We start from the raw sequence: 15,806 nt of genomic DNA, 5'->3' as shown, positions 1-15,806 counted from the left end.
ACTTAATATAATACGTATATTTCTACTGTTTTACGCTAATGGACATTTTTGTATTACCAGTTGCTGCGCCAACATACAATTAATTAAAAGTGCTCCACCCTGCTGAACCGCACATCAAGTAACACACACACACACACACACACACACACACACACACACACACACACACACACACACACACACACACAGGAAAGGGGAAAATGTATTAAAAAACGTTGGAAATTACCGATGACGTAAATCAGGTATAGTCATACAAATTAGGTCAGTTTGTCAACCAGCAAATGGAAATAATCATATGGACAAAAATATATAGCCAACGGAAGCAGAAGAGTTGATCCTCGGTCAGAGGAGCAGCCGAAACGTTTAAACTGCGCTGCGTTAACACACACATCAAACTGTCTTAAATACCCGGAGTTTGTAGTCATGTTACCAGCATACACTCGATGCCGCATGCATTTTGATGTGGATCAAAAGGGAACCGCACAATACATTCCAGTCTTATCGTGACACTTTGCAGGCTCAGGTTCTGCTTGTACACTTTCGGTGAACTGGGGAGAATTTCTCAAATGTGAGCGTATATGTCATATAGCTGCATTGTTTACTCCTAACAGCGGAGTGTGTGAGCACGATTGTAAACTATTGTGATGGTATGGGTGTGTGAGGGGGTGGGGACGGAATAACCATTTTTATTGCATCACCTGTCAGCGGGATCCAATGGGCGTCGACTCCCAGGGCATTAATTGATGAAGGTGTCTCCAGACTGGTGCACCTCCCCTCTCTGTCGTTTTATGTGTGGCTTAAACCAGCAGCCAGAATAGCAGCTGCATTTTTAGCTCTTATTCTGTTTCTCTCTGACTCTCTCACTCTCTCCCTCCCCTCTCTCACAACTCCCTCTCCCTCCGTCTCTCTCTCTCTCTCTCTCTCCCTCCCTCCGTCTCTCTCTCTCTCCCTCCCTCTCTCTCTCTCTCATTCTCTCTCTCTCTCCTCGCTATTTTATCCCTCTGGCTGAGGCAGTGGTGTACACCTACCCCTCGTCCTGCTGCCGACCAGAGGGGAGTGGAGCCGACAGAGGCAGGTAGTAGCAGCAGCCCCGGCTTGGTGGACGCATCGGTCGCATTCCTCCACCATGCCGAACTGGGGCAAGAGGCGACGAGTGGATGCTGTCAGATCATTCAACCTATTAGACACCGGCAGCTCCATTTAAGTCCGCATGTCAAAGTTTGCATTTTCATGACGCAGCAGCGGCAGTGTGGATGGATTAAAGGTATGAGCAGGATGCCTTAAACTCGCGACCCCATGCCATTTACTGGTAAAGCCATAGTATACTGAGAGTGACTCCATGGATATATACATTGGAGCGGATACATAAAACATGGGAGACCTGGAGTGTGGCTTTGAGGAAATGCAAGGAGTGAGATTGGGGTACCTGCTCATCAAAGGCAAGCAAATGTTTGCTTTGTCTCAGGTATTCACCGACCTGCTGAAGAACATCCCTCGGACCACGGTGCACAAGCGCATGGATCACCTGAAGGTGAAGAAGCACCACTGTGACCTGGAGGAGCTGCGGAAGCTTAAAGCAATACACTCTATAGCTTTCCATGCCGCTAAATGCACCCTCATATCGCGGGAGGACGTGGAGGCTCTGTATTTCTCCTGCAAGACGGAGCGGGTGTTGAAGTCCAACAAAAGGAAAGCGAAAGCGGCGTGTTCCCCCGGGGATGGGGACGCGTCCCCGGGACTCCTCGGTGCTGACGCCGAACTGTGGAAGGAAAAAGTTTGGTTTAGTTTGCACGGGGTCCCGGAGACTCTCGCGCTCCACAACAAAACGGACAGGAGGAGAGAGCTGACGCCTTGCCTTAACGACTCCAAACTACCTCAATTTTACAACAAAACCAACGGACGGGAGTACCGTTCGGAGACCAAGTCCAGTCACAAACACTTTAAAAACTATGAAACAGCGAAAATAGCAGGGAACCGTGTGACTCTGAGCCAAAGGCAATCGTTTTTCCGCAGCGCGGGGAGCCGGCAGCCGGTCGTGCGTCAGTCCGCCATAGCTGCTCAGTCCAGGCTCTCGCGCTCAGCCAGCGACCTAGTTCACAAAAGGAAGAGGAGGCGCGAGGGGGGCGGCGGCAGGGACAGCGCGAAGCACTCGTTGAGCAGGAGCAGACACGCGCACCACCACGTACCGCCGGTGCTGCTCGTACAACCCAAATCGCCCGGAAGTCACGGGACTTCTTTTGGCGCTTTCCACCTCGGTCCGGATTTCTATCTTGACCCCAGACCTCACCACCACCACCACCACCACCACCAGCACCACCACCACCATCACCACCACCATGAGCCGAGCTTTCCGGAGAGTTGCAGCAGCGACACCGAGTCCAGCACCTTCTCGGACCGGGCGTACCCGGACTCGGACTTCGGCTCCGGCCTCTCCACCACCAGCAACTCCGGGAGCTCCGAGGAGGAAGAGGAGGACGAGGACGGCGGAGAGGAAGAAGACGACACGCAGTCGGAGAGTTCAGAGGTCAGCTCAGACGAGGAGGACAGCTCTTCTCAGTCCGACTCGAGCTCGGTTTCGAGCCGCGTTTCGGTCCAGAGCATTCGGTTCAGACGGGCCCGAGTCGGTTCTCTCACCAAAGGTCTCAACGCGGGTAAAGCGCCGTTGGTCCTGCAGCCTACGTTTCACTACAACAACCAGCACCAACACGAGAAGCAACACAGGACACCGGGCCATGTCGCTGCTCCGCAGCCCGGGGACAGCCGACCGGGGAAACGACCGAAATGTGAGTTCATACGCGGTGAAACGAGACAGGACTTTGTCCCCTTACAGCCTCCCACATTCAACTCAGCCGCCATGGGGGAGAGCTTCTTCACCGAGTCCAAAAGGGGACATGCGTATGAGGCCGATTCAAGCAGGGTTGACCACGTGGGCGAGCTGGCCCCTTATTCACGGGGACCCACCCGTTATAATGCTTTTACCACCGCGTGCAGGACACCGGGACATCCCACCAAGGGCCACCCGGGACTGAGCGCACAATGTGACCAGGTCAAAGAGGCCAAGAGCCACAGATGCGCCGAGAAAAGAGAGTCGAAACCGGGCAGCCTTAGACTGGTCCCTCCGCTGAAAAAAATAAAGACCGAGCCGGAGGAGCTCTCTGTGACCGCCGGGCCCCACTCGGATGGCGGCCGGACAGTCAGGACGCCGCCCTTCAACCTCCACAATGTGAAAGTTAAAGTGGAGGAAAGCTGTGATGAATATGAATACCAGAGCCAGGCTGCTGCAATCAAATGTAAAGGAGAGAGCACTGGGGGCCAATATTCCATCAAACACGGGGACTTTTTTAACAGTGGGGCTAAAGCCACAAAGAAGAGCCCCGATGTGGCCCCCGGGTCTCCCTGTGGTCTTCAGGAATACGGGAGCACCCAGGACACCCCGTGTCTCGACGAGGGGGAGCACCGGAACAAACACTGCAGGGTTACGGTGCTCGGGAATATGAAACCTCGAGTTTCCAGGACGCAATCAAAACTAAACCTCCCCATGGTTAACAAGACAGCCTTTTCATCCTCTTCTTCCTCTTCTTCCTCTTCTTCTTCTGCTTCTTCCCCTCCTTCTTCTTCGTCGTGTTCCCTCCCCGCGGGCAGAGAAGAGGTATCCACGAAGGATTTACCGAGCAGACGCAAACGCATCACTGCAGCGTCGCCTGCAAAAACGCCTTTCAGCCTGATAGCGAATTTCCCCTCCCCGCCGTCGCTGGTTGTCGGCAGCGACGGGGATCTGTGCCCTGCTTACTCCCTGAACTCGATGAGGGGCCCCGGGCCTCCCCCACTGTCCCACCCCGTGTGGAGGTGGAAGCCAGGCGGACAGATTCTCCCTCCCCCACTCGCTCAGAGAACTAGGAAATACTGAGCTGTTTTTTTAAAGAAGAAGAAAAAAGAGAAACACACAACAAAAGCTCCCATGCACCACCTCCCAGAATATAGTCTTAACGAGAGCTCACTTTTATCTGTGTATATTATTGTGTTTTTTTCTTTTCTTTCTGTGATTGAGTTTACATTCGGCTTTGTTTTTAAGTTTGATCGAGGAAAACACACGATCCCGTTTGGAGGCTCAGAAAACGCCCACTGGACTGCGAGACACCGCTCGCGGATGTATGCTGAAACAAAACGTGTGTTTTAAATAAGCTATCCTAAGCAATACGTTAGGTTCTCGTTATTGCGGTTACTTGACTATTTTCTGATTCCTTCTTCTTTGCTTTTCTATGCTCTACCTGTTGGATTGTATGGGGCCAGGTTCTCAGTGGGTTGTGCTTTGTCTACAAGAGGAATTTTTTTTAACGCAGTGCTGAGGCTACTCTTAATGTAGAGGGGGGCTGGGAGAAAGTTTGACTTTGCAAATCAAAAACAAATCAAAAATCAGGGTTTCCCATTCTGTGCCACCTGGTATATTTCATATATCAAAGCTGTGTTTTCTTTCATGACTGCCATGCTGACCAGCTTGACCACATTGGCCCATGTGTCCAAGTGTTCAATTTCAGAGTATGATTAAACAATTTGGTTTAATGCTGTTTTTACAAACTCACAGTTAAGCCTTTATTAGATTTTACAGGAACGTACTCCTGGTGGTTTTTCTTTTTTGTTCTTTTCTAGAGTGCTTGTGATTTGGTTTTCAGTCTTGTTTTTATTTCTGCAGAGTATTTCCTGGTTTGCATTTGTGTGACTGTGCACAGATGCAGGCCCATACACAACACAGGCCTTATGTACAGACAATCAAAAAGAATAAGGCTCAGACCTTTATAGCACGTTAGGCTCTATTCATGTCCCCCACTGGTCCACTTGGCCGCCCATTTCCCCTGCACACCATATGTGTGCCAGGGGCAGTCTGTATTGTTTAAAGCATGGACATGAATTTTAAAAAAAGAAAGAAGAGGAAACCACAGACGTAATGACAATGTCCAAGGTAGGCTCTATGGATGGGATGTCATTGAGGAGTCACAGTGGGGGAAACAACACCAAAACAGCGTTAAATACTAGCTAGTCTGGCTACTCAGAAACAATGTGACAAAGCACAAGAGAGGCTTAGAATGCATTGCACTTTGATACGGTCGGGGGTCTTATTTCAGCTTTAGGGGTTCTGACTAGCCTGTGAAATGATGTCTGAGATGCTGTTCTTTATATAAAAGAAGCTAAAGATGGGACTGTGAGTCGAATGTAGAAAGAGAGGCCACGCTGCATTTAATTGACTATTTGAATATCTGGGATTCGTCATATGAGTTTCTAGCATGCAATGATGGCTTTTCAGATGTTTCTATAATTTAAAAATGTTCTTATTTTTCCTAAAGCCATGTTGTTCATTGTTCTTTTTCTGATTTGAAGCCAATTGTCTTGAACTGACATGGAAAAAAACGTCATATTATTGGCACACCCAAACTACAGTCTTTTCCTATATTTCTTTCTTGTCAAGTACATCACCATCTCATTATCTTTAATGTATCCTTTGAATATGGCCGCTCGGTGAATGGAGTGCCCCCAGAGCTGTTTCATTTACTCCCTAAATGCAGCAATAGACTTCAGTGTATCACCTTTAAACACGAGTAAATCAAGTGATTGAAGCTGCACCTACCTGTAGGTGTTTCAAGTAAACGTGTCGATGTTTTTAATGGCAGTGCAGGAAGCGCTCTGCTAATTGGCAGGCTTTTCTGTCTGTGACAAAGAGAGGCCCTGCATGGCGAGCCAGATCACCACAAACCCAAAGCCCGTGAATGATGTCAGCCCCGTCACAAGCACAGCAAAGGGCTGCATTCATTCAGAGGATTCTACACATGTAGGAGGTGATTGTAATAAAAAAAAGAGAAGAAGAAAAAAATTATAAAAAGTGAGTTTCACTCCGCTTAAATCCGCGTGGATACATATGCTACATGTTTAGCCACGTGATTAAAGCATCCATATAGCCAACCAGCTCAACTGTGGGCCTTACATCAGTGAGGCTGGAGCGACAATTCAAACTTGAACTTATATTATCAGCCTGTAAACTGGCTGTTTTTGCAGCCGTGACACAAACAGAGAGCGAGGAGGGGGGGTGGGGGGGGGGGGGGGTAGAGAGGAAAAGGGTGGGTGGAGGGGGCTGCTGTTGCGAGAGCGAAGCTTTCAACCTTTAATCCGCATGTCAAAAGCATGGGCTGCACGGCATAGGAAGAAGAGGAATAGCCTGCGCCCAGAGCAGCGCGGGTTTGCCCCCCGACGCTGCAGCCCATTCTCACGCGGGACTCACAATGCGCGGCGGAGGGAAGGGGATGGTGGTAATGGCCTGTTGGGAGGGTCTTTCCACCGTAAAGACAAATAGCTCTCTGACAGTGACGCTATCAATGTAAACAATTGCATCGTGCAGCAGCGTGCACTCACTCTCTCTCTCTCCCCCCCCCCCTTCTTCCTTCCTTCCTCCTCCTCCTCTTCCACTTCCCTGCCCTCCTCATTCACTCATTCACTTCGCTTTTTTGATACAATACTTGAAGTCAGGTTTTTTTTTTTTACATGGAATTTTAAGTCACTGGTTGTTGATATGAAACTGAATATTTATTTTTGTGAATTTTTCTGAGGTTTCTTGTACATTGATTTGTGTTGTTGTGAACATATATAGAAAAACTGCACTCGAAATGGAAACTTGAACGGTGGATTTCTGAAGCACTTTCCCTTCCGTTTTTCTTTTTTTTATTACGGAGCATTCATTAAAGCGTCTGAGTGTAATTATCAGACTCTTTCTCTTTCTTTTGAGTTAGACAGGCATGTGTTGTGGAGGGGTTTAACACATTTGGGCCTGGGATTTACATTTGGGTTATGAAAACAAAGATGTGAGGGGATTTTTTTTTAAACGTGTTTTTTTAAGGGGGTGTGTCCTTTATATATCTTTTATTTTAGGAACGCAGCTGCTTTTCATCATTGATATTTCACGTTGCTACTAAATGGCTCAACCTTTGAATTGACGCAGAACACCAGTCATTTCATAAATGTTTTAAAGCGTTTAGGGAAATTGGACTACTCTCAATTAAATAACTGATAATGATGTCGTCCTGTGGCTAAATTGTTTAAGATTAGAAAATAAATAGACCCCAACATGCAGATTTAGTGCATATCCACATTGCCGGCATGTTTAACAATAGAACCTACACCTCACACATGGCTCCATAGAGTCTCTTCAGGCTGCTGCTACGCTCTCAAACAGGGAATCCCTTCCCCGGTGTGTGACGGAAGAAGCGGTCGGCCTGCGGAGACGGCAATAATAACAGGAGGCAAACCGCAGACATTTACGCATGCAGCGTTTCCAACCACTGCGCAGAAGCTGGTGCAAGGCTGCTCGCTCTAATATACTAAGAGAGAAACCTCCAAGGGCCTAAAGTCACGCAGGGACGCGGAACATTTGTGCAACCAATACAACAGAAATACCGAATAGCTGGCATGCATTTGCAGGAAGCGTGTGTGCAGAGATGGCGGACGAGAATAAAAAAACACATCAGCATTCAACTTTGGCCACGAAGAAGAACCAATACGTTGGTGCAGCGCGCGCAGGACCTGCAACTTTTACTGAGAAGCTTTGAGCGACTTGCTCTTCGCTCAATCTCCCGTATCTGACGGGATGTTTCCCTGATTAATGGGACTCTGCGGCATAAGGCCCAGGCCAAAGCCCCGAGGTTGATAAGGGGATCCGGGGGTGGCAGGCTGTCTGGCCCCGGCTCGGCTGCTGCTGCTGGAGCTTGGAGGGGCCACACTGGGAGCAGAGGCGAGCCATTATACTGCTGCCGGCGTCTCAGGGTTACATTCCAGTGCGGATTGGAAACCAGTAGACTGTAACTTCTATAGAATAACAATAGAAAGAATAACGTGAACAAGACAAGCCGCAAGACAATGTTCTTTCATTTAAAGAGAGAAAAGGGCACTTCTTATTGCAGCTCACATTATATGTGTGGCTGACTGCGTGTTGGAGAAACGAAGTTATGGGTAATGCTGACCGACGCACGCCGCGTTGAGGTCAGCACTTTGCATTGATCTGTGAGACAATTAAAAGCGATCAGGTCGTTTTTATGTTTAATCTCTGAACTGTAAAGTATTTGCCTGCATGCCACTCACCCCTTCACACAAGGTCACTCACAACTCATCACATTTTGATGTGAAATATCAATAATAATAACATGGGGGGGGGGGGGATTTGTAAATGTTGTGTGTGTGCATGCGTGTGTGTGTGTGGTTGTGTGTACGTGTGTGTGTGCGTATCCCCTCTCGCTCCCTCTCCCCCCCCCCCCCCTCTCTCCCTCTCTCCCCCTCTCTCTCTCTTTGTGAGTTTTAGGGAGCAGAGGAACCCACGAAATGTGCTCTCCACATGATAACAGCTCAGCCCGGACGTAGATCACTGCAACACGTTTTGCTTTTCTCTTTGTGGATGAAATACCAGTTTCAGCGTCAGGCTACAATTAACAATAACACGTGTTTTTGTTGCTGTTTTTTGTGTGTTTAATTAAGGAAAGGCCAAGCTAATCAATTAGAATAACTCTAATAATTTATGAGATTGGTGGAAGGAAAGCGATTAGCTTTACTTTTCATACACTGATTCAATGCAGAGCCTAAACACACAAAGCAAGACACTTGTCACCCACGAGATGATCACGGGATGTGTCTCCTTCGCTCTGGTTTGGGCTCCTGATAACCCCAAAACCCTGTGCAGCAAACCAATCAGCGTGCCGTAGCCTCTAACGCTGCGTGACTGTGTACACTCCACAGAGGCGATGCATCAAATAAGTATTGCACTCGGCCGAGCCTGTGGTCCAAAATATAGGCGAGAGAATAGTTACTTACATGTGTGGTCATTATTTGTGCTTTCAATTTTTTAAAATTTTTTTAAATAACAGCTTACTCCTTTAATGAAGTAGAAAAGCCACGTGGTGTCTAAGTGTGAGTACGGCTGCGTCCCATTATGAGTCAGACTAAAAGGAGAGCAGAGCTTCTGTTGAAGGTGTAAAACAAACGTTCCCCCATGAGAAGTCGGTGTAGCTCACGGCTCCTCGCGCGCTGACCCGAGAGCTGCTCGGTGGGACCCGCATGTGCTTTCCCCTCTTTGGTTATAGAGCTGAGCAACCGGGTGGATTAAATGAACAACAACATTGTCTCTCCCCTCCAGTGTATTTCTCTCTTCTTGGTTAATATTTGACACTTTTTGAGGTGTATGAGCCAAAAACACTTTCACGCTTCAACAGTTGTGCCTTTCAATAGAGTTTTGAGTTACACAAAGGACCATCGTTTAATTTATGGTGCATGGGAGGCTATTTGTTATTCTTGATACATGACTATCAAGTGCTTTTTTTCGTGTCAAGAATCTCCTTTTTTTAAATTAACAACCTATACTGTGACACACATTTTACTCTTTATACAAAATCACCTCTTAAATCCCCATTTGCCAACTTATATGTGCATTCTACTTTTACATATACATCTATGGTGATTGGCAATCAATCAATATGCCTAAAATCCGGCGACCTCCATGAATTTGAAATAAGTATAGTGCAAAGGTCAGGGGCTCATAACATTGAAATATTGATATTACATCGTCTTCAGTTGTATTAGAAAAGCACAAATACGAATGAAGGGATATTTCACCTGATCGTGTCCATCAGTTTATGAACTGATATCCCCGCATATTCCTTAACATTTCCATGACGTCGTGTGTATGCTTTGTAGCCTCCATCCCCGCGACCGGAGGAGGAACCCGCGCTGCCTCTGCTGGGTTGTACCCGCTTCTCTCTGCACAGACCCGGGGTCAGAGGGAGGGATGGCGGCCTGTGTAGAGAGGAGACGGGAACAACGCAGCTGCACGTTTTACTTTTTTTAAACCTCACTGAGGCGTCAAATAGAGTATTTAAGTGTTGTCTAAAACGGTGCTTTGTCTCTGTAATTTAAACAATTAAAACATTCGTATACTTTAACTGCGGGTTAAACGGCCGCCATGCATTTAAAAAGTCTATTGAAATGTATTCTTAAAGCATATCATACCTATTTAGGGGCTCCTGCTAACACATTCAAATAGATTATATACATAAAAATTAGACATGCAGGCTCAATGTCAAAGTTGATTCTATTAATAATATTATTTTAATTAGGCGATTCATGTGATTTGGAAGAGTCGACCCAAAGTGTGATTCTGACGGCCACCAAATCTCGAGGATATCTTTGCCGAAGTGACTTTTTTCCAGCCTGCACATGTTAATTAAATTCAAATGCTTTCGAGTTAATATCTGACCCCAAAGCGCGGAATAGCACGCGTTTCTAAAAGACACAGGGAGCCCACAGAGGGGCTGCATGCAGGGGGGAGGAAGGGGAAAAGCAGCACCAGAGGGCTTCTGCTCGGTCATGGAGCTCAACTCCATTTGTAAAGGCTTTCCTGCGGGCAGGAGAGAGTCAGATGTAGCGTCGCGTCGAATGGAGACCGGAGAAACTTTGAGACACACGATTCAATCAGTTACCAACATGCCCCGCGCCAAGTGACGCGCCTCCAGAGCGGCTGTGTTTAGGCGACCCGCGTGCGCGCGTCAGCCAACTGACGCCGATCCTGATCCCAGGAAGCCGTTTGTATCATATCGACAGGCCAAGACGTCGAGGCGGTTCTCCTGATAGTCGTCAAGCCGAAACACTGTTTTCTATTTTCCGTGTTGTGTGCATGTAGCCCCTGGCTCCCACCAGAGGTGTATTTATGAATTATTCATCAGTTTTAACGAGAGGGTCATTTAAAGACATATACAAAACTATTTACACATTCCTTACATTCAAACGTGTGTTAAGCTCCAATGCTGTTTGTGGAGTTGATAATATCTGAATTAAATGAAACCTTTGTTTTCTTCTTCTTTTTTCTGCTTTAAGGATGAGCAAATGTCCTTTTGCTAAAAACTATACAACTCAGGTTTTTTTTTTACGTATCAGAATTCACACTGTCGGTTCCCGCAATATTGACAGACATGTCGTTTCGAGTTTGAAACAGGAGAGCAGCGTAAATAAAGGTATAAGGATATAAACACATGTAATCACAGTTGTATTTTGTAAGAAAGTGATTTTTTCGTGACCCACATTTCAACAATAAAGTTGAAATTCCTTTTTTTAAACTGCCTAATCCCATTACATGAATGATTGAACATGTGTCATGTATGAACATGTTTCAACAACCAGCCGTAACTTATTATTCGCATTATATATATATATATTATATATTATTATTACAATTTATATTTTGAGTTTATTTTAAATTAATACATACAAATCTAACTGCTCTTTGCCAATGACGTACGAATTGAGACTATTAACAAACGCCTATTTAGAGATTTTTTGTATGAGAAACAATACATAATTTACCTTTAAACTGAAACTCCTTCTCACACATGCATTTCATAGTTGATTCTTTGTTGTATGCACGGTAGAAATGTCATGCTTTTTGATAATGTCAGATTATTTTCTTTAAAGATGCATCTTAAAATTAATTTACAAATGTATGTTATTTATGAAACAACACATTAACCTTTCCCAATATATTTTCTCTAAACTGGTCAATCTCACTGATTTGATCAGCGACATTTTTTAGAGATTGACATAAAAAACCTTTCTATCAAATGGTATTTTGTGTTTCCCTTAAAAGTGAAAAAAATGACTATAAAGAGAAGGATTTAAACTACAATAACCATGTGACCATTTTAAATGCACATTTGTCTGTCTATTTGGACATGTTTGAAAGAAGCAACTCTAAAAATGAATGCAATTTCACAGAGCACAAGATTAGATGACAACCTAAAGCTCCTGTGTTTACCCTTTATATCAGCTGATTGAAATGTTCCACGGCTTGAAAACTAATATCTGGACACCAGTTCCTTTTATAAAACCACAGATAAGTGGAGAACATTACACACTATAGGGGATTTGAACACGGCCACAAGCAGTGGTGACCTTTGACCCCTCATACCAGGGAGTTAGGACAAGGACTCCAGGCTGGATTGGGGATAAAAGCCACACACACACACACACTCACACACACACACACGCACGCACACACACACACACACACACACACAAACCTCCATTGCTGATACAGGAACAAATATAACATATGATTTTAATTAATAATACAAAGCAGAAATAATCTTTGTAATTTGCCGAAGATGCAAAACTAGATAGATTTCTGCATGTGGCCCGCACGCATTCAGGCCACAGCTTGTTGATTATTGATGTCATTGCCCCTTGCTGAAGTCGACACACACTCTCACCTCAGTCAGGGCTATATGTCAAATGTCAGACAGATGAAGAACCCTGCATTCTGCCTTGCTGCAGGGCACACGGGCAGTAGAGGCTATGTGTCAAAACCAGATTGGAGTGGATGAGCTTCCTTTCTTCTGCTCTTCAAGTGAAGTTTCTTAAATTAGGTGGATGAGAAATATAATAGGCCACTTTTTTGGGGGGGTTGTCTGGGCCCTTGCCAGATAAGGTTTCAACTAACTTCTTTCACTCTCTTCTTTATTTGGTATTCAGGATGTTGACAAAAGGAGAAAGACAGTATTATTGTAACTAACTCCTTATTTAGGCCATGTCATTAGGAAGTGTGTTTAACTTTAAATGAAAAACCAGTACATACTTTAAATGAATTTAGGTATATTTGTAGTGTCTTTATTACACCATGGTATTGCCATATTGAGTTAAAACATGTCTTTTATGTCTAATAATGTGAGACTTACTGTTTTTTCTTCCTTCAGTTATATTCATATTTACATTAAGAGAGATAAAGTGTCTCAATAGAGGTATAATCTGTCTCACTCTAACAGATACTTAAGTGCTATGTTTGTTACTTTATTATTACTTTTGTGGATTAAAAAAAATCAATATCATCAACATAATAATAATCTGATCTAAAAAGTTGTTGCTTATTTCATTTGCTGATTGTTTTCTTGACAGATTTTTAAGTGACATTAGTTGTGTAACATCCTGTGAAACTCATTTTGGGATGTGTTTTCTCTCTCCAGCTTTGTGAAACACAGAAGAATGCTCCCGTTGATCCAGCTCTGATAAGATCTGCATGTTACAGTGAATCCTCGTTAATAGTTTGGCCTGATTGAGGTTTGTTTGGAGTGAAATCTGAGGCCAGAGCTGCTTCTCATCCCCCAAACAGTGAGAGCTTTTAAATAAGGATGCTTCATTTTGTTTGAGCACAGAAGTGAGTCCAATCAGGACAAACTTCATGAGGCTTTAATACAACGTTAGGTCTCAATAAATGCATTATAATAGACACACAAATTCATTGTTTTTGACCTATAGTCATAACTCAATGAACTTTAGGTCACTATTAAATCATGCAGCATGTCACCACATTTTAGTTATTTTTTTCTCTGCATCTTTCCATGCAGTCACATTCATTCTTCTTTGACCTTTCTCAGAAAATGATCGCAGAGCTTCAGCTTACTTCTGGTCAACCCGTGCACCCACCCTGACCCCTCGTGTTTCCAGTTGTCCATCGTGGGCTCCTTGCAAAGGGATGTTGTGAATGCACCCAACAAGGACCCGACGTGGAGAGTTTGGGTCACGTGACCCCCGGTGCTGTTGACCAAAGTCCCGTTAAAGCTTCAGGAAAGGAGTGTTGGGCTGTCGAGGGGCTCATTAGACACGCAGGTCGGAGGAGCCGTGATCCACTTAACGCAGCTGATTGGTCGACACGTTAATTCACGTATACGACTTAACTGCGAGCTCGGCCTCATTAATTAACACAACGTAAAGCGTCACGTGGTCGCGTATTAATTGAGACGGGTTTTACAGTAAGATAGATGGAATCTATCAGCTGCAGATGACACACAATACCCAAACTGGATATATTTAAAATACATAAATGCTATACTGAAAAATATAGAGTATGGAATAAAGATAAACAGGCTGACAACAATATATGTGAAACTACAATATATTTAAACACAATATCCTTCTTCCTTCAAATAAAACACACCTGTTTTTCTAGAATATTATGTATGTGTCCATGTTGATTGAGGATTGAGTTGTCTCCTCTTCTCCGGGGAAACTCGCTGCCATGACTGCCAAATCTGTTTATCTCATTTCATTTGTGTTTTGGCAACATGATGCAGCGGTTTGCCTCTCTGTGCTTCTTCCAGAGAGAACTGGCCTGCATCAGTTTCATATGTCTCGCAGCTGATAAATGAAGGGCTTTTATCACATTGAAGTTGTTCAACAAGAGAGCTCTGTGGTCACACCTGAACCTTCGTTCGCAATCTGGCCCGACAGACTTGATCCATCTTAATGAAAAGGGTTGATCCTTGCTTTAGTGTTGTGGAGTTACTAAAGGTTTCATGTGTGCTGTGTTTGTTTTGGTACTTTGGAACATAACAGTATATGTATTGGGAATTGTTTAGAAACCATGCATCAATAGGACTTTTTATTTCTTCTACAAAACAGGAATGGATTAAAAATCGAGCTGCGAAGTGAATCACGAGTTCATATTGTTGAGGGAGAAGGGGTCTGGTGAAATGAGGCCTATTTATTTGCTAAATTAAAGTATAGTCTTGAATATTGTTCAATAAATTTACACATGAGGATAACTTCCCTCTGTCTGTGATGTCTGTGATTAAAAAAAAGGGTCGAATATGACGTCCAGTCGGTTATCATCATACGGACATATGATCAGTTCACATTTGAACAGATTAAGGTACACCTGTTCATCCCATATGTCAATGTGTCCCTTCTTTGAATCCGTAACGTCACCATAAACGTGTCAAGAGGATACAAACGCAAAGTAAGTTGAGGTGATGGGCTGATCCCTCCCCTCCCCCACTAATAATAATAACAACACGCGTATGACTCCATCTATTTTTCCATCCTGCTCCAGTAAGAGCGACTTCTGAGTGTCCCGCAGTCCGCTGTGTGGTCTTCTCCGCGGGCTGCGTGTCCTTATGGCGCAGATTGCGGGCGCTTTTATGACGCTGCGCCTACTGGTCACGGAGCGCCGCGACGCTCATCTCGCAGCTTTTTTTTTTTAATTTCGTTGACTTCATCATTTCTCTGTTGTATCGCCGCGCGCACAAGTTGACCACGCAGCACGCGCTTAACGAATTAAGCCGGTCATTCGAGCTCCCATAGGCCTGGGGTTGGGCTTTACGCACGGTCACCACTACAGCGCTACATGGCGATGTTGAAGGTCTGGTTATAAAAAGCTTTTCGAAGTGTGAGACCCAGAGTGAGTGAGTGAGAGAGGGAAGTGAGAGGGGGGGGGGGGGATTCAATGAGCTCCGGGGGGCCCGCACCAAATAAAGCATTATTTATTTCATAAATTCATTGACGTGGAATGGTCCAAATTTATTATATAGACTATATCGGCGGCAAATATAGGGTTCACTCCCACGATTGTTTTCATACATGCAGTTGAATAAAGAAAAAAGATGTGAGAGGGTGGGGGGGGGGGGGTGAGGGGTCATCCGTTTGTATTCATGTGCTATGTTTCCTCTTCTTTCTTTTTTCGATGTGAAGACGTCTGCGAGTCCCTGATTGGACAGACAGAACGAAATCGCCTAAATCTGCAGTATTAAGTACAACAAATGAACAGAGAAAATGTGTTTGATTCCTCCCACTGTGTGTCTCTGCTAAAGTCAGCGCGAGGAGATGGCGCGGTCTGGTAGCGCCCCCTGCCGGCCGCGAGGACCAGTGGAAATTTCTCTTAAAGGGGATGTCTGAAAAACCGGAAGCGTTTTTTAAGGTAGAACGGTGGAGTTAGCTGCCCAACGACGGCGCTTTTTCTT

General features: G+C 45.1%; 2 protein-coding genes across 2 annotated transcripts in view; both read left to right on the top strand.

Moving 5' to 3' along the window:
• Nucleotides 1-1,045: 1,045 nt before the first annotated feature.
• skida1 (SKI/DACH domain containing 1) lies at nt 1,046-4,560 on the top strand. Its single transcript, XM_056434021.1, has one exon. The coding sequence runs from the start codon at nt 1,373-1,375 to the stop codon at nt 3,905-3,907; it is 2,535 nt and encodes an 844-aa protein (XP_056289996.1). The 5' UTR covers nt 1,046-1,372; the 3' UTR covers nt 3,908-4,560.
• An 11,109-nt stretch (nt 4,561-15,669) lies between these two features.
• Nucleotides 15,670-15,806, top strand: part of LOC130206649 (polycystic kidney disease 1 like 1) — a 28,746-nt gene continuing 28,609 nt past the window's right edge. The window contains exon 1 of the mRNA XM_056434703.1: nt 15,670-15,682. Within this exon, the coding sequence (XP_056290678.1) occupies nt 15,670-15,682 (13 nt within the window). The remainder of the gene's footprint in view (nt 15,683-15,806) is intronic.

Source organism: Pseudoliparis swirei, chromosome 16 (genome assembly GCF_029220125.1).
Source record: "Pseudoliparis swirei isolate HS2019 ecotype Mariana Trench chromosome 16, NWPU_hadal_v1, whole genome shotgun sequence".
Taxonomy (NCBI): Eukaryota; Metazoa; Chordata; class Actinopteri; order Perciformes; family Liparidae; genus Pseudoliparis; species Pseudoliparis swirei.
This window is presented reverse-complemented; position numbering and strand designations above follow the sequence as displayed.

Excerpts from the sequence above, each read along its gene's own strand:
- skida1 (XM_056434021.1), top strand. The coding sequence starts at position 1,373 with ATGGGAGACCTGGAGTGTGGCTTTGAGGAAATGCAAGGAGTGAGATTG.